The following is a 27388-nucleotide window of genomic DNA, read 5'->3' as shown; positions in this document are numbered from 1 at the left end:
TCAGTGTCTAGTTGAGAAGTGACTGCTTCTTGGCCTTTTGGCTAAGATCAAGTATAGATGGAAAGTGAATTTTTTCCGGTTTTTTTTTTTTTTTTTTTTTTTTTTTGAGAAGGAGTCTCACTTTGTCACCCAGGCTGGAGTGCAGTGGCACAATCTCGGCTCACTGCAACCTCCACCTCCCGGGTTCAAACAGTTCTCCTGCCTCAGCCTCCCCAGTAGCTGGAATTATAGACACATAGCATTATACCCAGGTAACTTTTTGTATTTTAGTGGAGACTGGGATTCACCATGTTGCCCAGGCTGGTTGCAAACTCCTTAGCTCAGGTGATCCACCCTCCTCAACTTCCCAGAATGCTGGGATTACAGGTGTGAGCCGCCGCACCCAGCAGGGAAGTGAATTTTATGAAATTTGGACTTCAGTTAAAGCAGCCTTTGGACTGTAAGGAGTAGAGACTTAAATGCATTCATTAGAAAAGAATGATTTAAAATAAATGAAAGTGAAATGTATTTTTAACACTGGAAACTTTATGAAGATTAGTTAAGCTAACAAAGATAGTATAAGCAAAGGAATAATGAACAAGATATTAGCAAAACAGAAAAAAATCAGTTAACAGGTCAAAAACTGGTTCATTACAAAGACCATAAGGAACAAATATTTGACAAATATGTTGAAGAAAAAAGCAAAGCATAAATACCATCAGGAATAAAGAAGAATAATTGTAGATATAAAAGGATATTTTAAAATAAGATTTAAAAACTTATATAAAAAGACAATTTTAAGGAAAATACAAATTATCAAAATTTATCCATGAGAAAGTAAAAGCCTGATATGAACCAGTTAAAGAATTGAAATGCTCCTCAGGGATTCTCTGCTGCTGAAAAGGCACTAAGGTCAAGCAAGTCCTTACAGCTTTCAATGATTAATTTCTATCTTATTTCAGATTATAGAAAAATGTGGGAAGATTTTCATCTCGTGTAATAAGGTTAGTATAATCTTGACCCCACAATCAGGTAAAGCTTGCACAAGGAAAAAATATATAGGCCAGTCTTACATATGTATATACATGTCAAAATCCTAATTAAATTTCTTAGTGTTTTGAGTCCAGCAGTGTAATAAGAGTTAAGCTCAAGAAGAGCTTATACTAGGACCATAAGGATAATTCAGTACTAGACAAATCTTTCAGAGTAATTCACTGCAGCAGGTTGAAAGAGATAGACTATATGTAATCTCTCAGATGCTGAAAGCAGTCTGTAAAATTCAACACCTACACTTGTTATAAAGTCCTTATTGAAAACTTGGAATAGGAGAGAAATCACCTAACTTGATAAATATTTTCTCTCAGAAACTTACAACAAACAGATTTTATATTTAAACATTAGACACATGCTTTTTAAGTTCAAGAATAAGAGAACATGCTATCACTATTATTGCAGTATGAGAGTGTGAGGAAATAGGAGGCACAATATGTAAATACTAGAATGAAAAAGAGCGAATTGCACATGACATTCTTGTTTAAAACATTCAAGAGAATTCACTGGCAGATTGAACTAATAAACTTTAGCCAAGTGGAAACAGGATATGAGATCTCCATTCTCACACAGATTTGCAGCAGGCATAGTTCCCAAGCCTAAAAACCTATAGTTCCAGGAGGACTTTTTTTTTTTTTTTTTAGATTTCCAAAAATATCGAAAGGAGAATTATATATTTCAAAATGCATTTAACTGTGCGATTGAGGCACTTTCACCAATCTTTTAGTTGGAAATAATCCAATAACATGCTAAAAAGGCAGATACCGTGAGGAGAATCTAATTGAATTCTATAATGACTTCCCGGCAATTAAAATGCTGAATTTAACATCATATGAATTGATGCCAGCATTTCACAGTTACTATACGCATTTTCAAAGATGAAATACATAAAATCTCATGTTAGATCATATTAACAGATGAACATTTTCAGTTGTTTTGATGATAGGAAACAATAACTTGGAAACTTAATTAAGAAAAATGTTATTTCCCAAACAAGAATTCCATTCTTCTCATTAGTTGATCTGTATTACAAAAAATACTTAAATTGTTACTGTTACCATATTTTAAATTGCATCAATAAGAAATCTGTCAAAATTTGTTTTCTTTCTTGTTAAACAAGTGTCTATATAATATCCTTCAGTTTGCCTCTTTGTCTGCAAAACCTAAAATATTTACTATCTGGTCTGTTACAGAAAAAAAGTTTCTGCCGCCTGCTGAAGCCAGTTGTTCATACCCAGCAATGTCTCTTTTAATAATTCAAATTGTATTGTTTCATTCTTGTTGTTTCTTTCCCCTTCTGCTTTTTTCTTGTTGTACCTTCTCTGTGTTACACATATGTGGTGATGACACATTCATAAGTAGTTACTGCTCATCATGTCTTGATGTAATATCTTTGTGCATAAGTTCTTTGGTGCACACTTGCTCAGTTACCTACATAAACTAAAAGGAGACTACTAGTTTGGAAATGACCAAGTGGGTAGTTTGAAAAAGAATCAAGGTGAAGGATTTGGAGGAAACTGTTAACATATATGAGGTAGAGGGATGAGAACACATCTTAAGAGCTCAGAAAATTTGTTGATGAACTAAAATGCATAGCTGTAGCCCTCCTACGAGGATCATAGATGGCTATAGGTAGAGTAAGCTAGGCCCTGCAGTGTGGGAAATGGCTGTGATACTTCTGCCTTCCTGAGGTCTGGTGTCCTGCCTTTTCCATAGGACCCTACCAAGTCAATACTTCATAGACTACAAGTCAGCTCAAAGAGAGAACCAATCTTGGCCTTTGTGTAGGTGGACTTATGTCCGTAGCAGCATGTGAGTCATTATCAGGACCTCTGCTGTTGAGGAATGGAGAAAAAGGATTTTTTTTTCTCCCCTTAAGAGAATATATGCTAGGTACTATTATGGGGACAAATCAACATCTACCAAATTGTGTAGAAAGACAAATTATGGTCCAGGTGTGTTGGCTCACGCCTGTAATCCCAGCACTTTGGGAGGCCAAAGCAAATGGATGACCTGAAGTCAGGAGTTTGAGACCAGCCTGGCCAACATGGTGAAACTATCTCTCTATTAAGAATACATAAAATTAGCCGGGTGTGGTGGCACACACCTATAATCCCAGCTACTCAGGAGACTGAAGCAGGAGAATAGCTTGAACCTGGGAGGCGGAGGTTGCAGTGAGCCAAGACTGTGCCACTGCATTCCAGCCTGGACATGAGAGCGAGACTTTACCTCAAAAAAAAAAAAGAAAGAAAATTGTGTTTTACTTTTCTGTTTCTTAAACATGAATTTCCTTGCATACTTTCACAAAAGTTATTTTAAATCTCTTTTAAAAATACCTAGTTATAGCAGTAAGAGGATTCAGCAGTTGCTGAATTTATTATTGGAGATGATGTTGTAGCTTGTGTGTGTGTAGGAGTACTCCGTGGCAGTCTGTTTTTCTTGATGCATTTTGAAGCCTTGTTATCTTCTTCCTGTTTTCCTGAGAGGCACTATCTAAAGTATACTTATCAAACAACTAAACTCTAAAGAAAAAATTCTTATTTATTCTTTATACTTATTTTCTATTGTATTGCATTTATACTTTATACATATATATATATATGTATATGTAATGACATAAAGATTACTTGTTTTTAAATGCAGTCATTTTTATTGATTTGTATTCCTCCTGTCTTTCAGTTCCTGATGATAATTCATTATTGCTGCTGCGGGCAGAGTTATATTTGATTATGAAGAACTATGAGCAAGCTCTCCAGGATGCCAGCGCAGTTTGTCAGAATGAACCTCTCTTGATTAAGGTATTTGTATTTATTAGCCTTGGAGATAATCAATGTAAAGTTTATAGGATTTTCTTAAAAATTAAAATAAGATTATTGTGATCAGGTACCTGTAGACAACATGCATTTCCCTCAAATTACTGTACCTACATTTAGCAATCCACTTTATAAAGCAACCTAACTTAAAAGACTAAATCTCCAACTGGAATTAGCTGAGAAACACTAATGTTGATTACACTTAATAGATATTTAGCTGAATAATATGCTCTGTACATTGAAAAAATATATAAACAAAGTCATCAAATTTTATAAAGTTATAAGTGAAGAGAAAATATTCAAAATTACAACGTAAATAGGAAGATCACTTAATGATCATGATTAGCTGTTGAGTTCTAATATGCATATGAGCAAATCAATGCTGTTGGTGAAGGGGTTAACATTTTGTGTACATTTTACACTAATTTTAGTCTCTGTGTTTTGATTGGAAAGGTTTAATATTTCTGTCTCTCATGACAAAAAATGAACTTTGCTGATCTGATAATGATAGTTTAAGTTGTACTTAAAGAAGTTTAAGAAGCCAAAGAATAAAAGCTTTTTCATGAATCTTTGAATTTTAAAGTGTTAAAGAACTTGTGATGAAATTAACAGCTAGAGCATGCTCTATTAGTCAGTTAATAACTAAAAATATTTATTCTGCTATATTACTTTTTATCATCTTTGTTTTAGAAACATTGAAGAGACATTAAGCCAGGTTAGTAGTCAAGCTCTGGGAAGCCTGCCCTTCTTCCCTCCTGTCTTTTAAAGCAAATGTTTTCAGATTAGCCTGAGTGTCAAGTTCAACCTGGGGGTAAGCCCAAGAATGGGAGCAGATGTTTGTTGGACTAAGTTCAGTTTGTTGCTTGTTTGCTTTCCTAAAAAAAAAGTTTGGACTCCAATTTCAAATGCCTTTTCTCATATGCCTTCACCTATTCTTTAAAATTATGTTTTTAATTGACCAACAAAAATTTGTATATATTTATCATGTGTAATATGTTGATTTGAAACATGTATACACTAAGAAATGACAAAATCAAGTTAATTAACATGCATTACCTCACATACCATTTTTTGGTGAGACACTTAAAATCTATTCTCTTAGCAGTTTTCAAAAATACAATACGTTGTTACTAACCACAGTCAACATATTGTATTGCAATAGATCTCTTGAACTGATTCTACTGTTCAGCTGAAATCTTGTATCTTTTGACCCACATCTCCCCAGTTCTCCTACCCTGCCTCTCTTCTTCTGAGGTAATTTCTATCAGTAATGATCAAGCCTTAGTTATTATTAATTATAAGTATTATTTCTGACTGACAGCCCTGCATTGCACTCTGAAGCTAGATTCCTCTCCATAGTATTAATTCATTGAGCTAAAAACTTGACAGTATGTCTCTGACAAAAGATAGACTTAATTCCTACAGAGGCACATGGCTTTTTAAGGGAGGCAGCATTAACTATTGAGTGTTGGTGTTGGTGGTCATATCTGCAGGGTTTATTGCAAATCTGTGGATCTCAGTTCTTGATAGATGACGAGTGAAGAGCAGCTTCAGCCAAAACAGTTTAGTAAGTAAGTTTAAGATAGTGAAAGATAAATTCTAAATGTATTATTATAACTAAGGATTAGGGAAGAAGTCCTATTGGAAGATAGTTAAGGGAATGGGAAGTAAGTTGACTGAGGGGTAGACTGACTAAGGTGACTGAGTGTGGTCAAGCTGAGATGGAAGCTGCTTTAGAATCAAGCACTTTGAGAAGTACTTTTAGATTCTGAGGGGAGGTGGGGATGTTACAGCAGTGTGTCTTATTCAAACAAAACTGCCCTTTCAAGCAGCTAGTCATGGCTAATATTCATCATGGCTAATGAGACAAAGCTTTTGGAGCAACTGGAGATGAGCCATTGCCAGCAAAATATTTGTCCATTTGCATAAATAGATGTAGGCACATGATCAGTTTGAGCTTATCCAAACATCAAACCTGTAAGATTTAAAATTACATAAAAGTCAGTTAATTCAGTTAACAAACATTTACTGATACACTGTGGTATCAAAAATGCAAATCTTGATTGAGATTCTGCGCACACGTATGAAATACTTGAAACTTTATGTGAAGTTCTTTGTGCATATAAGATAGTATTATTCTTTCAGAAGTTTTGATAATCAAAGCAAATTTAGATACTACTGAAACATGAAAGTCGGGGACTTTTATAAGGCCTGAAAGGGGTCCTAGGAACTTCGTATTCATAATTTTGTACTCTTCCTGACCAGGTGCAGTGCCTCATGGCTGTAATCCCAGCACTTTGGGAGGCTAAGGTGGAAGGATCACTTGAGGTCAGGAGTTCAAGACCAGCCTGGCCAATATGGTGAAACCCTGTTTCTACTAAAAATACACATACACACACACACACACATTAGCCAGGCGTGGTGATGCACACCCGTAACCCCAGCTAATCAGGAGGCTGAGGCAGAAGAATCACTTGAACCTGGAAGGTGGAGGTTGTAGTGAGCCGAGATCATGCCACTTCACTCCAGCCTCAGTGACAGTGACACTCCATCTCAAAAAATAATAATAATAACAATTTTGAACTTTTCCTTAAACAGACTTTCCAAATTATGTAAGATTAAGGCTCCACAAAAGTTAAATCTGCACTTATGAAAGAAGAATAAGATAATTAGTAAAACTTCACATTTATTGTAAATGTAAAGTCCCATAGAGGAATCATTGATTGTCTGAAGTGTATTTGAGACTTCAGGGAGCTCAGGGATGAAACTGATTATTTGTTGTCTAAAATACTCATCATGTGTCTTGAAATGGCTGTTCTTCTAGAGAGCTGCAAGGTAAGGGATATGATAAGTAGACACTTAGCAAATGTTAGGAGAGATGTTGGTGCTGGAGATGGAGCCTGGGCACCATCGGCACGGTCATGGTATTTAAACGGTGGAGAGAGAAGTCTGGTAAGCTAGGACCTGAAAATGGGCCTTTACATTTACCCATTAGTGGCTGTCAATGTTCTGGAGCATTTTTAGTACAGAAATAATTAAAATGATGGTAACAGGGGTGGTGGTTTACCTCTGTTAACAGTGAAGGAGTGAAGTGGTCATGTGAACCCAGAGGGGAAAACAGTTATAAAAACTGGATTTAAAAAAGTACACTGTAAAGCATCCAAAAACAGAAGCTGGAGGAGCATTTCTAAAAAACCTGCACATGAAAGGGATAAGAACTGTGTGGGGGTTTTCTGTTTATTCTTTTGTTTTTGTCTTTTTGGCCCCTGAGTTCTGTCTGTCTCCACAGCTGCAGCTGTAAGAAAATAGTAGTGGGACAAACACTCAGCATCACCACCTAAAAGTACCAGGAGTTCAGAGTTCTAACAGAACACCTGGAAATTAGGGGAATTCCTAAAAGCAGAGAAGTCCCAGCGTGGATAATTCCCAGCTCTGACCAAATCCTGGCTTATTATCAGATTTCATAGGCATTGGGGAGAACCACAAGACTTAAAAACGAGCTGTGGAAGTTGGGCACGGTGGCTCAAGCCTGTAATCCCAGCACTTTCAGAGGCCAAGCCTGGTGGATCACAAGGTCAGGAGTTTGAGACTGGCCTGGCCAATATGGTGAAACTCCATCTCTACTAAAAAACAACAACAACAACAAAAAATTACAAAATTAGCTGGGCGTGGTGGCAGGCACCTGTAGTCCCAGCTACTCGGGAGACTGAGGCAGGAGAATCACTTGAGCCTGGGAGGCGGAGGTTGGCATGAGTTAGGATTGTGCCACTGCACTCCAGCCTGAGCAACAGAACAAGGCTCGGTCTGAAATAAAAAATAAAAATAAAGGAGCTGTGGAATAACATATTAACAGAGCAGAGATATACCAGCTCTATACCATGAAGAAGATAACAGGTCACAGTGGAATCCAGCAAGGTTAACTGCCTATTAAAACAAAAACCCAGTATTCTCAAAAGAATACCACAAAATGCAGAGGTTGATGCAACATGTTTTGTGCAGAGTCTAATTTCAGCCAGAAGTGCTTGCCATGTAAAGAAACAGAAAATGGTTACCTGTACTAGCAAACTGACACAAGAACAGAAAATGAAACACCGCATATTCTCACTCATAGGCGGGTGATGAAAAATGAGAACACATGGACACAGAAAGGGGAGTACTAAACACTGGGGTCTATTGGGGGGAAAAGGGGAGGGCCAGTGGGAGGGGGAGGTGGGGAGGGATAGTAGCCTGGGGAGAAATGCCAAATGAGGGTGAAGGGGAGAAGGAAAGCAAAGCACACTGCCATGTGTGTACCTACGCAACTGTCTTGCATGCTCTGCTCATGTACCCCAAAACCTAAAATCCAATAAAAAATTTAAAAAAAAAAGAACAGTCAATTAAAATTGTCTCTGAGTGGGTACAGATACTATATTTTCCACAAAGAGACTTCAAAGTAGCTATTATGAGTAGGTTCAAAGAGTTAAATTGCTTCCCAAGAACTGAAGGAAAATATGTTATCTTTGAGATTAACAGCAATCTCAACAGGGAAATCGAAACTACAAAAAATGGAAATTCTGACTGGGTGTCATGGCTCATGAATGTGTGCCCAATGCTTTGGGAGGCTGAGGCAGGAGGATCGCTTGAGGTTAGGAGTTCAAGACCAGCCTGGGAAACATCATAAGATCACATCTCTACAAAAATTAAAAAATTAACCAGTTAGGGTAGCATGTGCCTGTAGTCTGAGCTACTCAGGAGGCTGAGGCAGATTGTTTGAACCCAGGAGTTAAAGGTCACAAGGAGATCTGATCATGCCACTGCATTCCAGCCTGGGCAACAGAGTGAGACCCCATCTTTTAACAAAAAGGAAGTTCTAGAGATAAAAATTATCAATGCTGAAATTATAAAAATTATCCATGCTGAAATTTAAAATTTCTAGGTAGGCTCAATCGCACATTATACATGGCAAAATAATCAGTGAAATTAAAGGTAGATCTGTATAAACAAATTATTTGATGCAAAGAACAGAAAGAAAAAAGATTAAAGAAAAATGAAAAGAATCTCAGAAACTTGTGGAATAATATGAAGTGGTACAATGTATGTGCAATTGGAATCCAGTAAGAAGACAGAAAATGTTTGGCAAGAAAAAAAATGAAGAAATAATGGGTGAAAAGTTTCCCAATTTAGTGGGAAACATTAATTTCAGCTCCAAGAAGGTTAACTCAAGTTATAAGCAATGATACATTCTAATCGTAATCAAATGGTTATGCTGTAAGCCAAAGATAGAAAGTCTTGAAAGCAGTAAAGAAAAATGACATGAAATGAGAATGAGCAAAATGACATACAGGGAAATAATATTGATGGTTGCCATCTCATCTGAAATTGTGGAAGCTGGTCGACATTGGAACAGCATATTCAAAGTGCTAAGAGAAGGTCTTTCAACTATATGTAAACCAGCAGAAAACAAAAAAATAGTATTTTTGCAGATTTGAGAAAATACTGCATTCATAAGTTGAAAAGCAAATGCCATGGGAAATTACTGATCCATATTGTATTCTGTTTATTTTTATTGTGGCACTCAGTATATTATGCTTTGTATTGTAATTGTCTTTAGTCGTGTCTGTCTTCGTTCATGAGACTGTAAACTCCTGGAAGGTAGGAAGATGGTAGTGACCTGTAATTGCTGAATAAATTTAAAGTTGATAGCCAGTTTGCTCTTAGCACGTCCCTTAGTACTCCTTTGTGCAGTACATTTCAGGTATGGTAACTCCTTGTTCTGACTGTAGATTGTATTTATGAGCTATTGAAGTTTGCTAAGTTTCCAGGTAGTGAGATACAGTAGCAATAGAGTCATCCTTGGTGGTTTCTGTTTATTCTACTTAATGTGAAATTAAAACAATTTATAATAAATTTGTTCAGCAAAGTTTGTATTCAAGTATGTAATCATGCTGGGTTTTAAAAATGCATAATTTGTCTTGTTGAATCTAGGGACATCATGTAAAAGCTCAAGCTCTTTCTGGATTGGGAAGAAGTAAGGAAGTGTTAAAGGAATTTCTCTACTGCCTTGCTCTAAATCCTGAATGTAATGCTGTGAAGAAAGAAGCACAGAAGGTATGAGTTCTGTTAAAGGACTTTCTCCTTCCGGTCTTTTTTATAGCCTTCATGTTCATGCTGAGTAACCCTTGCATGTGAGATAAACAAGAAATATAATTCTGAATGCTCATGACAATGTGTTACAGAATACATGGTAATAATTATAAGGTTCATGCTTGGATCACTTCTAGGTAAACATTATGTTTTGTCCCTGGGTAAAGTAGAGTGTCTCATGAGACAACATAAACATACCTTAATTCTGTTGACATAATGACACACGTTAGGCAAGGCAAGGTTGCTGTGTGAGGCTAGGGAGGCAAAGTATTTTCTCCTAGAGTTTGTAGTTTCAAGTATTATATAGTTTGTGTAGGAGCCTTATGAAAGACATTATGATACATGTAAAATATATCAACTCAGCTCTATAGGGTGACCTATAATTTTCAGCAAAGCTTCACCAGCACAGTGCAGAAATACCTGCTCTTTTACCCATCATCCAGTCACACTGAATATAGAAATCTATCCTGTTAAAAAACCTATACGATGGTTACCTGACATTTACTTAGCACTTCCAATGACCAGGAGTTTTGTTTTCATGTTTGTGCTTCCCTGTTTTAACACTGTATATTGTCACCTTCTACCATATACTTACCCTGTAATTTTTACTTACCTGTCCAGTTCTTTTCTCTGGAATAACAGAAAATGAATCAGTTCTTCCTTGTACAATTCAACCCACATTAGATATTTGAGAACAGCTATTGTCTTTGCCTTAACATCACCGTGTGGGCCAAACATTCTTTTCTCACAGAATGGGGTTTTTAAGATTTCCTCTTCTGGATACATCCTCTGGATGCATTCTAATATTTCAGCATCTACATGTGACAGCCACATTTGGTGAAATTTTACCTTCACTTGTGTTCAAATTAGGGGGCATGTTTATTTCTAAATATCTAGATCATCTTTTTTTTTTTTTTTAAAGAAGAAGTTTCTAGCAATGTTGTTTTTTATCTTCTCTTTTGCACTTGATTGGTGGATTGGTGTTAGTCCTGTTTAGTTGTCCTGACAGTTGTTCAGTTGACCAGTGTCACTCATTGGTTTTTGAACATCATTTCAACCTGTCAAAATAATATTGCATCTTCAGCCTGCTATTCAGCTGTCTCTGCCTTCTTTGTCCTGTATGCAAACTTCCTAAGAATCTTAAAACATGTCTCAACTAATTCCATGACCCTCTTCTGAGAAAGTCAGCCCAAGCTCAAAGAGATTAAGCATATTCACCAAGGTTCCTGGTGAGGGGTTTAGGTCTTGTGGGTGTTGTCTGCCTGGAGCTTTTTCAGACATGGTGTTTTCCCATGGGCATTCTATGGCTGATAGATACATTGTATCACAGACAGTACCAAAAACAATGTTAGCCTGTTGATGTGGAATGTGGCTCCATCACCAGCAGCTCTGCTAAGGCTCTCAGAACTGGAGGTGAGGACATTAATGTCCCTGCTAAGAGTGCTGGTGCACATTGCTACAGAGCCATGGACTCTAGTGAACCCACCTTGAACGATGAGGAACAGTGGAGAGTGAGAGGAGTCTTTGTTTAGGTTTCAGTCACTCCTTTCTGCTTTTCTCAAGCCTTGGATGCAGCTGAGGCCATGAGGTTTGACAAGACCATTTGAGGGTCCACTAGAATTGGGTGTCAGCTAGAATGCCTAACTGGCCATCACTGTCCACCCTTCCCCTGCCCCCACCAATGCTACTCCCTGGTTCTTGAACCAGAATTATGTCCTTTCCCTCTCTTTTTCTTTAAAGTTCTTTATGAGGTGGCTTTTCTGGTTCTCATAAATAGAGCAGTTCTGTAGAGTGACCTCAGTCCTGTGGGTGATCACAGCTTAGATTTAATTCAAGTCCCCAGCAATCTTTATATCCAGTTTCTCTCTTATCTGTGTGGCTTTTAAGGGAAAGTTTTTGTAGCAGATGTGTAAGGACCAGGTAGAGGGAAGTGGTAATACTATTATTTTGTCATTGGGAAGTGTAAGATGGAAAGGGATTGGAAGCTAAAATACTTAAAACATTGACTCTGGTTTCAAAAATGTTTGTTTCTTAAAAGGTTGGCAGATAAATTATTCTTTTCAACATTTTAGGCTTATTTAGCCTCGTAGTTTTCTTGGAATCTGTAAGACATACTATATTTTTACAAAAGTATTTAAAATTTTTTTTCTTTTCTTGGCAATTTTATAGGTAATGTGTGAAGTGCTGTTTTCAGCTACAGAAAATGTGCATGAAAATTTAACATCTTCCATCCAAAGCAGATTAAAGGCTCAAGGTCACAGCCCCGTGAATGCCCAGTCTCAGCAGGAAGAAGGTGATGCAGGGAGCTCTGAGGTATGAAGTGCGTGTGTTTGTCAGGATTCTCTTGATTAAGGTTTATGTAATTGCTTCATTTTAAACAGTTTACAGATTATTCACACATTATGGCATTGTGTTAGTTAGACATATTTCTCAAGACCAGCTGTAGCTCCTCAACCTGGGAGTTGGAACTTTTACACAAAGTCTATGGAAGTAATGAAAGTGATTAAAGATTCAAAGAAGCTTTAGAACATCACCAAATCACCCACAACGGCAGGAGACTTGAAGTTATCTTGGCTTGGAGAAAATAAAACAAAGGGTTGGTTTGAATGTGATATATGGGTGTGAGAGTGTGTGTGTGTGTGTGTCTATATATGTGTGTGTGTAGAGAGATTGCATATGAAGATAACTTTTCACTTGCCCTGGCTCAGGAAGAAATTATCCTGTATTTTATTGTGAAAAGAATAAAACTCATCCTAGAAATTAATAGATGAAACCAATTTTGAAAGAAGAGTGTAAGCCCTTTTTTTTTTTTTTTTTTTTTTTTCAAAGATTTCTAGTCAGGCTACTGAATTCTTTATTCCTTATGCTATGATTTCTTTAATATTCAGGATTTCTTTTTTTCCTACTTAACAGAATTCATCTGAGAAATCTGATATGCTTGGAAATACCAATTCCACAGTTCTGTATTTCATACTGGGTCTGCACTTTGAAGAAGATAAAAAGGTGTTAGAAAGCATCCTTCCAACAGCACCCAACACTGGCTTGAAGAGACAGTTTCCAGATGACATGGAAGGTGCACCTGACCTGAACGCACCTGGAAAAATTCCCAAGAAAGGTCAGTTAATTATTTTCATCAGGCAGTTCTGTGACTCCAAAGTGATAGAATGCTAGCTAGTATTCAATATATTTTTTAAAATTCTGTACCATTTAATATTAGTAATGAAATGATTATATCAGCTCTATATAGAGCATTTTAGATGTTTTATACAGAAGACTTCAGAGTCAAAAATAACAGAGAAAATTTAGCTATAATTTTAAATTTTATTCACGTTTATCATCCAGATAAATAATTGCTATATGCTGTTAACTGGACAGGAACTATTTCTGTCCAGCGTGATTTGTTACATTGATGCAACCCATTTTGTCCAGAGGAAATACCTTTCTTTGCATGCTGTTGTTCAGATGCTTAGGTGTTAATTACAGCATTCTAAATTTTTTCACATTCAGATTTCTCGCCTCAAAGGAGCCTGAACTCTGATATGGAAGAAAGTCAGTGGCTCTCGCTTGATGTAACTGACTTTGAGTGTGCCCTCTGCATGAGGTAGGATGATACAGATTCCATGCAACTCTTTAAAACTTCGGCATTTCTGAAATGTGTACCAAAGTGTAATGGGCTTTTTATTATTGGGGAAACTATGTAGAGCTCAGTAATAATTGATTTATTTAATAAACATTTGATAAAGAAGATGTAAAAATGGAAGTGCATGCAAGTGATTTCTAAAACAGTAATGGAATTGCATAAGGAATCCTTCTAACCAATCCATGATTTGAAAATCTGTCCTGGACATTTCTTGCTGAAAACAGGTATTTTCTTCCAGGTTGCTCTTTGAACCTGTCACTACACCCTGTGGACACACATTTTGCCTAAAATGCCTTGAGCGCTGCCTTGACCATTCCCCACAATGTCCATTGTGCAAAGACAAACTTTCGGAAGTAAGTACATTTTAGGAAATGACAAGACAGTTCCTCCTGTCATCCCTTGGTAGATGCATATTCCCTGTCTTGCGTTGCATCTCCCACCCAATTGTTAAAGAAAGAGATTTCTCCAATCAAAGATAGGTCTTTTCTCATCTCTTTGATTAATCAAGAAATACACAAGGAAGGTTTACATGGCAGAAATTGCTAAAATTTAAGGAAAATTTTAGGTATAAATTTTCGTTGAGATAGATTGAATTTAAGGAAAATTTTAGGTATAAATTTTCGTTGAGATAGATTGAAAATAGCTAGCATTATTGAGTCCTTACATCACATTCATTGTAAATGGTTGAGACGTTGTCATGTACAGTTAATGTGTTCCAGAAATTCTCATTTTCATCTTGAGAGTTTTTCATAGGATTGAAGGCTTGATCATTTCTGACCCTTAGAGCTTTCACCAATTGTCAGTTATTATTGTCTTTGGTCTAAAATCAAAATCAGTAAAATTCAGGTTCCATGGGGAAGCTATTTAATGATATTTAGCCCTAATATATACTATTAAATCCATTTACGTTAGGTGTGGCAAATACAACGAAGAATATTTAAAAGCTGAAGACCTGTGATCAATTTCTGAAATAGCAAATTCTTATCAGCTGTATTGGGCTCTGGTTCCATTAGTGCCACTAACTTAATATGGAGCAAGTTATTCAACATCTTATGGGGGTAGGGAGTGTCTTCCTTTGTTTTCCATTCGTTAAATGTGACTGATAATATTTGCCTTAATTACTTTCCAGAGATTAAACTTATTGAATGCATTTTAAGTAGGATAAAGGTTTTTCTTTTTACATATGTATAGTAATATTTATTTTTAAATCTTATATGATAAGAGGAGATATTATTCTTAAGTGAAGTTTTAAATAATTGTAACCTTTAAAATTTACTGCCAAAACAGCAAACCCCACCTTGCCATGTATGTACCTATGCCACAGTCCTGCATGATCTGCACATGTACCCCAGAACCTAAAGTACAATAAAAAAAATTACTGCTGGGCACGGTGGTGCATGACTGTAGTCCCAGCTACACGGGAGGCTGAGGCTGGAGGATCGCTTGAGTTCAAGAGTTTTGGGCTGTAGTGCACTATGCCAATTGGGTGTCTACACCAAGTTGGGCATCAATATGGTGACCTCCCAGGAGTGGGGGACCACCAGGTTGCCTAAGGAGGGGTGAACTGGCCCAGGTCAGAAAAGAAGCAGGTCAAAACTCCCATGCTGATCAGTAGTGGGATCATGCCTGTGAATAACCACTGCACTCCAGCCTGGGCAACATAGCGAGACCTTGTCTCTAAAAAAAAATTCACTGCTAAAAGATTAAAATAACTAGTTACCATAGAAACCATTTTCTAAAACATTGTATGTTCATACTTTATTAAATTGTGTGCATACTGAATCTTTCTAAATTCTTCAGAGCTCTCATGGACATCAATGACTGTGCTGTGTGCTGTGCGTCATTCATGGTGGTGGTTCTGTCTGAGTCTGCAGAGCGGTTTCTTAGGCAGCTCCTGCGTAGTCCTCCTCCTGGTGTTTGCTGTCTCTTCTTGCTAGTAGATGCCTCAGACCCATTGCCTCTTGTTCTGGTGCCTGCCTGGGCCAGAACAGGCTCATCTCTTCTAACAAGAATAAAATGCATGTCTGTGTGAGCCCTGTTTTTTTTTTTGAGATGAAGTTTCGCTCTTGTTACCCAGGCTGGAGTGCAATGGCGCGATCTCAGCTCACCGCAACCTCTGCCTCCGGGGTTCAGGCAATTCTCCTGCCTCAGCCTCCTGAGTAGCTGGGATTACAGGCATGCGCCCCCATGCCCAGCTAATTTTTTGTATTTTTAGTAGAGATGGGGTTTCACCATGTTGACCAGGATGGTCTCGATCTCTTGACCTCGTGATCCACTCGCCTCAGCCTCCCAAAGTGCATGAGCCCTGTTTATAACACAGACCTAACTCACTTCCGTTTCAGTGCTGCCTTATAGGAGGCCGAGTGAAGATGCAGTAGCTGGAGGTCGGCACTAGAATAGAAGCTGCTTAAGTACTGAGAATTCCTGTGACCTGTTTTCCCTGTATTTACAGGGACCAGCACATACACCAGAGACTCTTGAAGTCTTTGTTGAATAATGAATGAATTAGTGAATGAATGAATGAATGATTATATGCAAACTATACATGGATTACTAACGTTCCAGAAATTGCAATACTAGAAAATGAAATAAAATCCAAAATTATAGTTTTGTCTTTCTTCATTGCAGAAATCATATCATGCTCATAGACACCTTTGCATGCACTACCAGGGACCTGAATCATCATTTATATATGAATCAACAGAAGTGGTTAGCATCATGCCAAGTAAAGCATGTTTTATTGTATTACTCTTCAATGAAAGGACATCATAAACCATTTATAATGACAATTTTATGAGGCAGTTTTGTGAATTAGATGATAGCGTGTTATTCTACTAGTTGACCTGCAATAGCGGTTCCCAAACAAAAGCTTTTCCAAAGTTTGAACTCCTGGTTCTCAATCACAGCAGTACATTTAGTTTGTGTCACACCAGCTACAGGGAAACATGGCAGTATGCGAAGTACTCCCCCAGCCAAGGTATGTCGGAAATACGTGGCGCCATGCCAAGCCCATAAATGCAGCAGGCCAAAGAGCAGAGCCCTGAAGCCCGCCAGGCCTGGGGTCCTCATTATGCCATGGTGGCTCAGCACTCACCCTTACTTTTTCTGAATCACAGCTTTATGAGCACAGTGGAGAGAAAAACTATAGCATTATACTGCTTTCAGGACTAATAATGCACCTGCAACAGCACCTAATGTGTATCAGAATGTCAGTAAAAAGAGCTACTATTTGGGAGGCCAAGGTGGGTGGATCACAAGGTCAAGAGATCGAGACCATCCTGGTCAACATGGTGAAACCCCATCTCTACTAAAAATACAAAAAATTAGCTGGGCATGGTGGCGTGTGCCTGTAATCCCAGCTACTTAGGAGGCTGAGGCAGGAGAATTGCCTGAACCCAGGAGGCGGAGGTTGCGGTGAGCTGAGATCGCACCATTGCACTCCAGTCTGGGTAACAAGAGTGAAACTCCATCTAAAAAAAAAAGAGCTACTATATGCTAGTATACATGCCTGCAATAAAACAGTGCAAGCTACCGAACTACTACTCTGTGTCCACACACATGCGCACACACACATACACACACACACACACACACACACACACGCATACAGAATAGTAGTTCAGCCACATTGTGGCCCTGCAACCCACGAATCACAGCACTTCCTCGTTTAGTCTCCCACCTTCCCTTCACATCCAGCTTTAATCCATGGTCCCTCACTCCCTTTCTCAATCCCAAAGAAGTCAGCCTTTACCATTTGCATGCATCCTAAGTAACCATAACAAAGCTAGAAAAAAAAAAGCAACATTGGGAAGATTGGTGTCAGTTTAGATTAACAAAATTTTAAGTCTTAGACTTAAAACATCAGTAATCATTCTTACATTCTTTCTCTAGTAGTTCAGTTTTTTACTCTCCAAGCTTATCATTGCATATCTCTCCTCTCCCAGCATGCCCCACTTCACTTCCTCCCCTCTCATTAATATCACGGCACTTGGCTGAAAATGTAGATGCTGTCAAGATTGAGTTGCCTCATCCTTCGTCCAGATGAACACCACCTCCTGGCCTTTTCTCACAGTGGAGGGGCTGCCCCTGCTCCTGGCACAATCTGGCCCTCTTCTCTCTCCACTCTGCTCCTTCTTACCTGCTCAGAGATCCCATCCACCACCTCCTTGTTCACTGTTCAACTGGGAAGCTTGGTCCTTTAGAGTCAATTACCATACGGTATCATTTGACTTTTTTGTTGTTGTTTTATTACAGTTATTGGCAAGCAGAAACTTTAATATAACTGTTCTGGCTGAAGAATTAATAATTCGGTATTTGTCAGATGAATTGTCTGATAGGAAGAGAATTTATGATGAAGAAATGTCGGAACTGTCAAAGTAAGTGCTCACGTATGTCCTTGGTCTTAGGTTCAGATTGAACTTTGTCAACCTCAACTTCACCTCCAGTTTTCTTTTCCTGGCAGGGAACTCTTTTGGTCTGTAAGTGGAAAAAAAAGTTAATTGCAAAATATTTTTGGAAACATAATTGCAAGAAGTTATAAGAAATTTTTTATAAGATATTTTTAAGTGTTTTAACAAAATTACATAGTTGCTTTTTGTATATAAGTAAGTGATACTGAATTTTTCAGGATTTAAAAAGCAAAGAGGGCTGCGCACAATGGCTTATGCCTGTAATCCTAGCATTTTGGGAGGTCAAGTCAGGAGGATTGCTTGAGCCTTAGGAGTTCTAGTCCAAGCTGGCAAACATAGCAAGACCCTTCCTCTATATTAAAATAATTGGTAAAAAATAAATGAAAGAATATAAATGTATTTGTTACTGATGAAGTGTACACTTAAGAATAGTAGATTATATATGTATATTTTACCTCAAAAAATGTGTTAATGTAATATCTGCAAAGTGGAGTAAAGCGAAGCACAATTTTTAAAAGTAGAATGAAAAGCAAGGCCCAGGATTGCGAATCACAACAGGCTTGACAGTTTTCATCATTTAAAATGGTGGAATTTTTGTGTTTTTGTAGAGATCTTATCACTTTTCCACTCTCCTATTTAAAACTCATTGCCTTTGACTATTATGTAGTTTTTGCTTTTATCAGAATTTTTTTAGAGTGCTCAAAAGCTGTAACTTTTCCAAGCAAAGTAATATAATTCAGCATGTTCCCTTTTTTCTAATTAAATAAGACAGATTTGTCAGAAAACCAGGGTGAGCAGAGAATGTTCACATGCTGTGGTCCTTGGCTTTCTTGTCCCTCTTAGCCTGAGAGTTTTGTTTTGTAGCGGGGAGAACTGAGGTTGAGTGTTTGCTGTTTTGGTGGCCACTACCACCCTCTGATCTAACAGATCATACATCTGAGATAACATGTCCCCTTGTTCTGCAGTCTGACCAGAGACGTGCCCATCTTCGTGTGTGCCATGGCCTTCCCCACAGTCCCATGTCCACTCCATGTCTTTGAGCCCCGCTATCGGCTTATGATAAGAAGATGCATGGAAACTGGCACCAGGCGATTTGGCATGTGTTTATCTGCTGAGCACGCAGGGTAAGAACTGTCAGCATTCAAAGGGTCCTAATTAAGGGCATTGTTTATCATCTTTGTTGCAGAATGATTTAGGCTAATGCTTGAAAACCTCCAGTGACTCCCATTACGTAACAAAGTCCAAGTTAAGGCTGCGCATACTGCGGTCCCATCCCTCACTGCCCACCTCTTCCTTTCAAGCATCACACCCGCTAGTCCACTGCCATGCTACCTGCCCTTCTCTTGTGACAGCTCATGCTTCCACCCCTCTGTGCTTCCCTCTGCCTGCAAGTTTCTTTATCCCCATCTATATACAAATAAATCTTGTCCAACTTTTGAGGTCTAGGAAAATTGCAACTGGGCTCAGTGGCTCATGCTTGTAATCCCAGCACTTTGAAAGGCTGAGGTAGAAGAATCGCTTGAGCCCAGAAGTTGGAGACCAGCCTAGGCAGCATAGGGAGACTCCATCTCTACAAACAATTTCTAAAATGAAAAGTTTTTATATCCTTCACAAAGCTTTTTCCCTTTTTTGTCTCTATAGCCAAATCATTTTCAGTCTTATAAAAACACACTACACATGTTTTCACTTCTCTCACTTCATGTCTTTGTCAGGGGAGAATATTGCAAGCCAGCAGGTCGTTCCCCTCTGTGGACTCATTTGGGGACTCAGGACCCTCCCATCCCTTAGGAACTTATCAGCCCTACATGGTCATGATAAGGTCACTGCCTCCAAGTGCTAGCTGTGGAGGAGGTGCACATGCTCTTAAAGGACTCTGAAGAAAGGGGGCTACCTTCTGTTCACACCTGCTGCAAAGGAGCCTGGCAAATATAGTCCACCCACGTACCCAGGAATAAGAGGAGAGTGCATTTTTAGGACCACTCAGAATTTTCTACCATAAATACCTAAATCTTTTAAAAATATATGTAGGACCTTTGTGGAGAAAATTCTGAAACTTTATTGAAAGATACTCAAGAAGTTCTGAATCAATGGAAAGAAATGCCATGTCCATTGGTGACAGACTCAATGTCACAGAGATGCCGTATCTATGCAGTTCCACAAATCCAGAATAAATTCCATGAACATCCCCAGGGGGCTTCTTCATGGACTTGCTCAAGCTGACCTTAGAATCAGTATGGAAAAGCAAAACACCAAGCCTAGATATGGCTGAGCAAACGGGCGAACACTCCTATAGTGTCAGGTTTACAAGCAGTAAGTAGTAAGTAGACCAATGAAACAATAATGCAGAGATCCAAAACAGGTCCACTCATATATGGACAGCATATTTACAGACAATTTTCTGAGAAAAGACAAACTACTCAATAAAGGGTGTCCAGAAAATTAGTGGGTAGTCCAAATGAGAAGGGGGAAAAAAAACTTTACCTTATACCATAAATGAAAAATAACACGTTTACATTGCTAATGTAAAAAACAAAATATAAAAATATTTAAGAGGAAATATTGGGGATCACCTTATAATTAGGAATGGGGAAAGATTCTCATACAAGGTGCTGAGAATACACAACAGAAAAAGAGATTAATAAATTAGAATATATTAAAATGTGATTAATCAAACGTCAGTAAAGTGAAAAAATAAGCTATAAGAGTTTCATGTGCACTGAGAATATAGAACGCTGAAAAGAATGTCATTCCCATCCAAACAACAAGAAAAAATAGACAAACCACAGAACATTTGTTTCTTGAACCCATCAGAGACTGGAGGTTGCTCTGAGTAACCAAACAAAGATCCCACAGGGCAAGAGTAGACGGAGCCCAGGAAGAGACATAAAAGTGTGTGGGAAGAATTCAGCTAATTTTTTTTGTTTAACAAATTGCCAGTGACCTTGTGTGGGCTGGCATCAGAGTGTAGGTCCCTGAAGAGCTGCACTCACAAAGGGAGCTTGCTTCACACACAGGCTCTTGTCCACAGATAAGAGGCTCGTTGGTGAGTCATGTCTGCAGCAAGGCAGGCTTGGAGGAGCTGACCTTTATTTGGAGGCCTCTGCTGGTTGCTGGGGCAGCAAGTCCTCCCTTGAAGAGGGATCTTCAGGATGCCTGCAGGTTCACCATGCTATGAATGAGATCATCCTGTTAGGTGAACAGGAAGAGAGTTTTATTAAGTATATAAGTAGAGGCATCCAGGCGGCAGTTTGATGTACAGACCTGTAACTTGGGAATCATCACTGCTCATTAGTTTGGGGAGGTATAGTAAAGTTGCTCACCATGAGGACTTTAGAATCGTACTGCTTTGAGTTCTCATTTTGGTTCTAAATCTCCCAGTGGCCATAGATAAGTTAATTCCTCTGAGCCTCCATGTTTTGTGGGCTTGAATTCATGTGTATTATAAACTTGTGTGTGGTACTTGGCACATGGTAGTATGAGAATATCACTAGATTACAGGTGATAGTTACAACTGGAATGTAGGTAAGATCTGGGGAGAGCTTTGGAATGAGAATAGACATAGCTTAGGACACCACCCTGTGCTGGGTAGCATGGAGCGGGAGGGACAGACAGAGGTAGGGGTGTGAGGGGCCGGGCTGGTTAGAGAGGGTGCAGGAGAGCAGAGGCATTGGCTCAGCAACAGTCTGCAGGGTCGTGCCTTAGGGGGGTCAGACAGGAGACTGTCCAATGCTTTGAGCAATTCAGAGGACATCTCTGACTTCTTTTGGAGTCATTTTAGTGAAATGGTGGGAAATGGAGCAGTGAAAGGGAGGCAAGGAGATGGAGGCAATGGCCGGGGACTGCTTACCACGGCACTTTGGTTGGGGAGGGCAGCGCTGGCAGAATTGGAATGAGGGGAAGACCTTGTGGGCAAAGGCAGGAGGGAGGAGGAGCTGAGTGCTTTTGAAGGTAGAGAGCTTGCTGCCCTAGCAACCAGCACCAGCAGAGCCTTCTAAATAAATGTCAGCTCCTCCAAGTCTACCTCACTGCAGGGCATGACTCACCAAGGAGCCTCTTATCTGTGGACAAGAGCCTGTGTGTGATGCTAGCTCCCTTTGTGAGTACAGCTCTTCAAGGACCTACACTCTGATGCCAGCCCACACAGGTCATTGGCAATTTGTTTAAAAAAAAATTAGCTGAATTCTTCCTCTGTACTTTTATGTCTCTTCCTGGGCTCCGTCTACTCTTGCTCTGTGGGATCTTTGTTTGGTTACCCAGAGCAACCTCCAGTCTCTGATGGGTTCAAGAGACATATGTTTTGTGGTTTATCTGATTTTTCTTGTTGTTTTTCACATTCTTTTCAGTGTTCTGTATTCTCAGTGCACATGGAACTTCTATAGCTTGTTTTTTCACTTTACTGACTTTTGATGAATCAAATTTTAAGTGTGGGCTTGCATTTGTATGTATTGCTCTGTGTGGTGCTTGGCACGTGGTAGCATGAGAATATCACTAGGATACGGGTGATAGTTACAATCGGTGTGGGTAAGAGCTGTGGAGAGCTTTGGAAAGCCGTGTGTGTGCATGGCACCAGCTAGGCAGTCCTAATGGTGCCTGGCCAAGGCAGCTGAGGAGCCACATTTAAGATTTTTGTCTCTTCCCATCTCTTGGGTCTTTCCCAAAACACTAGCCCACTGGAATTGCTAAGGCACAAGTCCTGTCTCACCTGGAGCCCTTCCTCTGCAGCCACCATCACCACTATATTTAGCATCTGGCAGAAGCGACTGTCTGCACATGTCCCTTAGCAACAGAAAACTTGCTGGTCTGATATGGAGATACTGTTTTGTGTGACTTTGTATTCCTTTTAAAAGCAAACTCTCATCCAGGGAAAAATAAAGGCCTCCTGCATTTTAAAAATCACCGTCATTTCTCCCAACCATCTTTCCAGGCTTTCAGAGTACGGGTGCATGCTGGAGATTAAGGATGTGAGAACATTTCCTGATGGAAGTTCCGTCGTAGACGCAATTGGCATCAGTCGGTTCCGAGTGCTAAACCACCGCCACAGAGATGGCTATAACACAGCGGACATTGAGTATCTTGAAGATGAAAGGGTAAGGCTTATTGTACTGGTGTATTTTATAGAGGTCGGTCCTCTTGCTTCCCTCTGCATTGTAAGAAATCTTTGTCAAACTTGTGTTGACAATATTACTTAAGCACTTAATTCACTACTTAAGTTATTTATTTACCTACTTATTTATTTTTGAATCAAGGTCTCCTGTCATGCAGGCTGGAGTGCAGCAGCATGATCTCGGCTCACTGCAGTCTTGACCTCCCAGGCTCAAGCGATCCTCCTGCTTTTGCCTCCTGAGTAGCTGGGACTACAGATGCACACCACCACACGTGACTAATTTAAAAATTTTTTTTTTGTTGAGACAAAGTCTCCCTGTGTTGCCCAGGCTAGTCTCAAACTCCTAGGCTCAAGCAGTCCTACCACGTAGGCCTCCCAAAGCACTAGGACTGCAGGCATGAGCCACTGCCTATGGCAGACATTTATTTTCTCAGCGGTTTTTACCTGAGTTGGGAGCTGGAAGATAAATCTTTTTTAAAAAGTGACCTTACTATACTTACAGAGCATGTAAACCTGCACATTGAAAAATAGGCTTGTGATTTTCTTACTGGATGTTCTAACCTGGAGCTGGCAAACTTTTTCTGTAAAGGGCAGGATAATAAATACTTTAGACTCCGCAGGCCATATGGTCTCTGTCAAAGCTACTCAGTTCTGCCCTTACAGTGTAAAAGCAGCCATAGACAATGTGTAAAGGCATGAGCAAGACTGGTTTTCCATTAAATGTTATTTCCAGAAACATGGTGGTAAGCATGGGCTGACTCATGAACAGCAATTTGTCAATCCCTGTTCTCTGTGTTGGTGTTAGTTCAGAATGTGACACAAATCTACAACTTAAAAATACCTATCAAAGCTAAATATAAAAGCCTTGAATTTATTGCCCATAAGAACTTTTTATGTATCTAATAGAAATATCAGGACGTATAATTTGACAAATTAGCAAAATGTTTTGAGAGATTCTCTAACAGACTTGCACAGGGATGTCCGTAGTAGTCTTACTCAGTAGTAGCCCCAAACCAGGAGCAGCCCAGGTGCTGATCTCCGTTGAGTCAGTAAACACACTGTGGTACATTCATGCAATGGAATTCTACCTGTCAATAAAAAGAAATGAAATGCTGGTGCAGTTAAGTGAGAGAAGCCAGATACAGGACGAACACGTGCTCTGTGACTTGATCTGTATACTTTCAGGAACAGGCAAAACTAAACTCCGGGAATGGAAGTCAGAAAAGGCTCGTGGGGTTGGCTTTGTAACTGACTCGGGAGGAGGGCGTTCAAGAATCTTTCTAGGTAGTGGAAGTGTCTGTCTGGTTTTGGGTGATGGTCAAACTGGTGTATACAGTTGAGAAAACTCTTCAAGCTAAACAAGATCTATGCACTTTTCGATCTGTAAATTATACTGCAGCAAGACATTTAAAAATACTTAAAATGAGGAAATCCTTGGAATTATTGTATCCCTCTTTTAAATTCTTTGGTTGACATTTGGAAATGCAGAAGTGAGAGTATGTAGCCACCCCACATCACACAGGAAGTCATTTTGTGGGCAGTGGTGTACGCTTAGGATTTTTGAATGGAGTCACATCCAGGATGCTAGCTCTGTGCCACCTCCAGCTGCTGATTCTGATCATCCCAGTGCAGCAGAGCAGTGCAGAGAGCCCAGCCTGGACCAGACAGTTGGGTTTCAAAGCTATAGCTGAAAGTGATAGTTCTCAGGATCCCTCTGCTGGGTTGATAGACCTGACGGCAGGGTTAATTGACTGTTGTTGGAGATGACAGCTTTTAATAGTGTATGTGTTTATTTTTAAATGGGGGCTTAAATAGCTACAACATGAAATAACTTTAGCTTGTTTTTAAAAGAAAATCCTCTATCACATATGAATATTTGAATTCTGTATATCAAATTCAGGGTAGTATATGCCTTACATTATAATTTCTCAGCACACCATAGTTTTTGTAGTACTGGAATTTTATAACAGGAAAGGACCTTCATGGTTTATTCCTATTTTACACATGAGAAAACTCTGCCCTAATGAGGCTTTGAGACTAGCTAAATTCACACATGAGAGTCAGCAATGAAGCCAGAATGAACCCTGGCCCCCTGATTTCCAGTTCCATGCTCTTCCTCCTCTTCCAGGTGTTCCCAAACAGGACTGAGGCGTAACTTAAATGACACACTTGATAGTGACATAGGGACTAGAGGCCAAGCTTGGTCCATCTAAAGTGCTGTGGCCGACCGCAAGCTGGAGTCCACCAGCCCAGGCCAATGTCATGAGTGCAGTGTTGTCCTATCAAGCCTTTAGGAATATAGCTTGATGATATGGAATACAGTTTTTAAAATGTCACTCTTTGTCTTGGTAATTCTGTCAAGGTCTCTAGGAAACTATTCTAAGGAAATCATATCTCCCTCCCTTGTCAAAAAACCCACAATTTTTCATAAATGTTTATATTACTGTGTTATTTTTAAAAATAAAAATCTAGACTATTCTAAATAACTTATGTGAATAGCTAAGTAAATTGGCATATATCTTAAATATATAATTGCATGCGGCCATTGAAAAATATTTACAATTACCTGAAACATGTACTTATAGTATGAAGAGAAAAATCAGGATACAATTGATAGATTTCAATTATGCAAAAAAAATATAGATTTCTATGTTGAGCATGTACCATTTTTGTGAAATTGATGAATTATTAAGGTGCTAAATGTCACAAATCCACTTAGTGGTGGTGCAGAGGTCACTAAATGTGTTGTGTGCGTAACCATGAATGGCTCCCATGGCTGTGCCTTTTCCCCGATCAGGTGGAGGGTCCAGAGTATGAAGAACTTGCCGCTCTCCACGATTCTGTGCATCAACAGGCGGTTTCCTGGTTTGCGTCTCTCCAGGATCGCATGAGAGAACAAATTTTAAGTCATTTTGGGGTGATGCCAGAGAGAGAACCTGAGCCTCAGGTATCCCCTCCTTTCCCCTTTATAATTCTGTTATTTCCTGCTGTAGTGTGCTGAGCCATGATCCTGGTGGAGAGCTTGGCAGTATGATGCTGGGTACCCAGTGTGGTTGCTTGTGAACCAGTTCATCTACTCACAGCCCAAAGTCATGTGGTAGCACATGACTTATGAAGCATAACAACGAAGGCTTAAAGGCTTTCTAACAGAACATAATTTCTTTTCTAACAACAACCAATTTATTCCGCTTGGCTGTCAGCTTTTGTAGCCTTTTGCTTCTTTCACTCACATTTTAAAATTTAAGTAGTAACTTTATTGCATTGGCACAAACACTCTACATTCAGCACATAGCATTGCCTTGCACCTGGTATACAGATGTTGGATAAGTGAGGAAAAAATCTACCATCCTTGTGACGTTAGAAGCGTGAGTTCCTCGTCCTTTGTATACCCCGCTACCCAGCTGTCATGGGTTTTCTCCAGTGCTCCCTACGAGTGCTTTTGGTGAAGCTGGTTCTTTAAGCAATGAATGAGCTTCAGGTTTGTGGAGCATTTCTAAGCTCAGGTGGCCCTCTCCTCTGCATTAGACGGGTAAGCCAGGCTGGGCTGGTTTAAGATGGTGCATGAGAGTGTATACCTCCCACTTGTGCATTGACTGCTCAGCTGTCAAAGACAGCAGGGGAGGGGATCAGCTCCCAGCTCATTTAGGGTGATATGAAATGTCTTTTGTGTCTTTCCCCATCCATTTTAACTCTTTTTCTCTCTCTTGGAGTGTCTATATTTTACCCACTGCCTGAATTCTTTCTTTTCCAAACACAGAATAATGCTTTAAATGCCAGAAATTGCCATTAAGTCCTTCCTAGCTTGCCCTGTTTGTGTAAGCCTTTGTTCTACACTGTCCTGGAACTCAGATTCAGAAAGCAAGGTGGTCGCATTAGAATATAAGTCATTCTTTCTCCTAGGAGTTTTTGTTTATTAACCAAATTAATCAATCTCTACTTGGTCGATACATTAGCTTCCTACTACTACTGTAAGAAATTATCACAAACATGGTAGTTTAAAACAACACATATCTATTGTCTTCCAGTCCTTGTTCTGCAGGCCAGACTATGATGAGGGTGATGGCAGCATGCATTCCTCTATGGAGGTTGTCGGGGAGAGTGTGCTTCCTTGCATTTGCAGCTTGTAGAAGCTGGTGGCATTCCTTGACTTCCTTTCTCCATCAGAGCTGGCAATGTTGCCTCTCTCCGACCGTTCTTCCACAGCCACATGTCCCTCTGACCACAGCCCAGAAAGGACCCCATATGAACACATTGGGCCATCAGGATAATC

General features: G+C 39.4%; 1 protein-coding gene and 1 pseudogene across 1 annotated transcript in view; both read left to right on the top strand.

Annotated features, from left to right (window-relative positions):
* LONRF2 (LON peptidase N-terminal domain and ring finger 2) overlaps positions 1–27388 on the top strand; it is a 48596-nt gene that overhangs the window by 9231 nt on the left and 11977 nt on the right. Inside the window, exons 2-11 of the mRNA XM_017964097.4 lie at positions 3709–3827; positions 9807–9929; positions 12135–12278; positions 12879–13080; positions 13473–13566; positions 13844–13958; positions 17860–17981; positions 18980–19138; positions 22939–23101; positions 25916–26065. Coding sequence (XP_017819586.4) covers positions 3709–3827; positions 9807–9929; positions 12135–12278; positions 12879–13080; positions 13473–13566; positions 13844–13958; positions 17860–17981; positions 18980–19138; positions 22939–23101; positions 25916–26065 — 1391 coding nt within the window. The remainder of the gene's footprint in view (positions 1–3708; positions 3828–9806; positions 9930–12134; positions 12279–12878; positions 13081–13472; positions 13567–13843; positions 13959–17859; positions 17982–18979; positions 19139–22938; positions 23102–25915; positions 26066–27388) is intronic.
* Positions 22–179, top strand: LOC144579406 (U2 spliceosomal RNA; annotated as a pseudogene).

The sequence above is a fragment of the Callithrix jacchus genome, chromosome 14 (genome assembly GCF_049354715.1).
Source record: "Callithrix jacchus isolate 240 chromosome 14, calJac240_pri, whole genome shotgun sequence".
In the NCBI taxonomy this organism is placed as follows: domain Eukaryota; kingdom Metazoa; phylum Chordata; class Mammalia; order Primates; family Cebidae; genus Callithrix; species Callithrix jacchus.
This window is presented reverse-complemented; position numbering and strand designations above follow the sequence as displayed.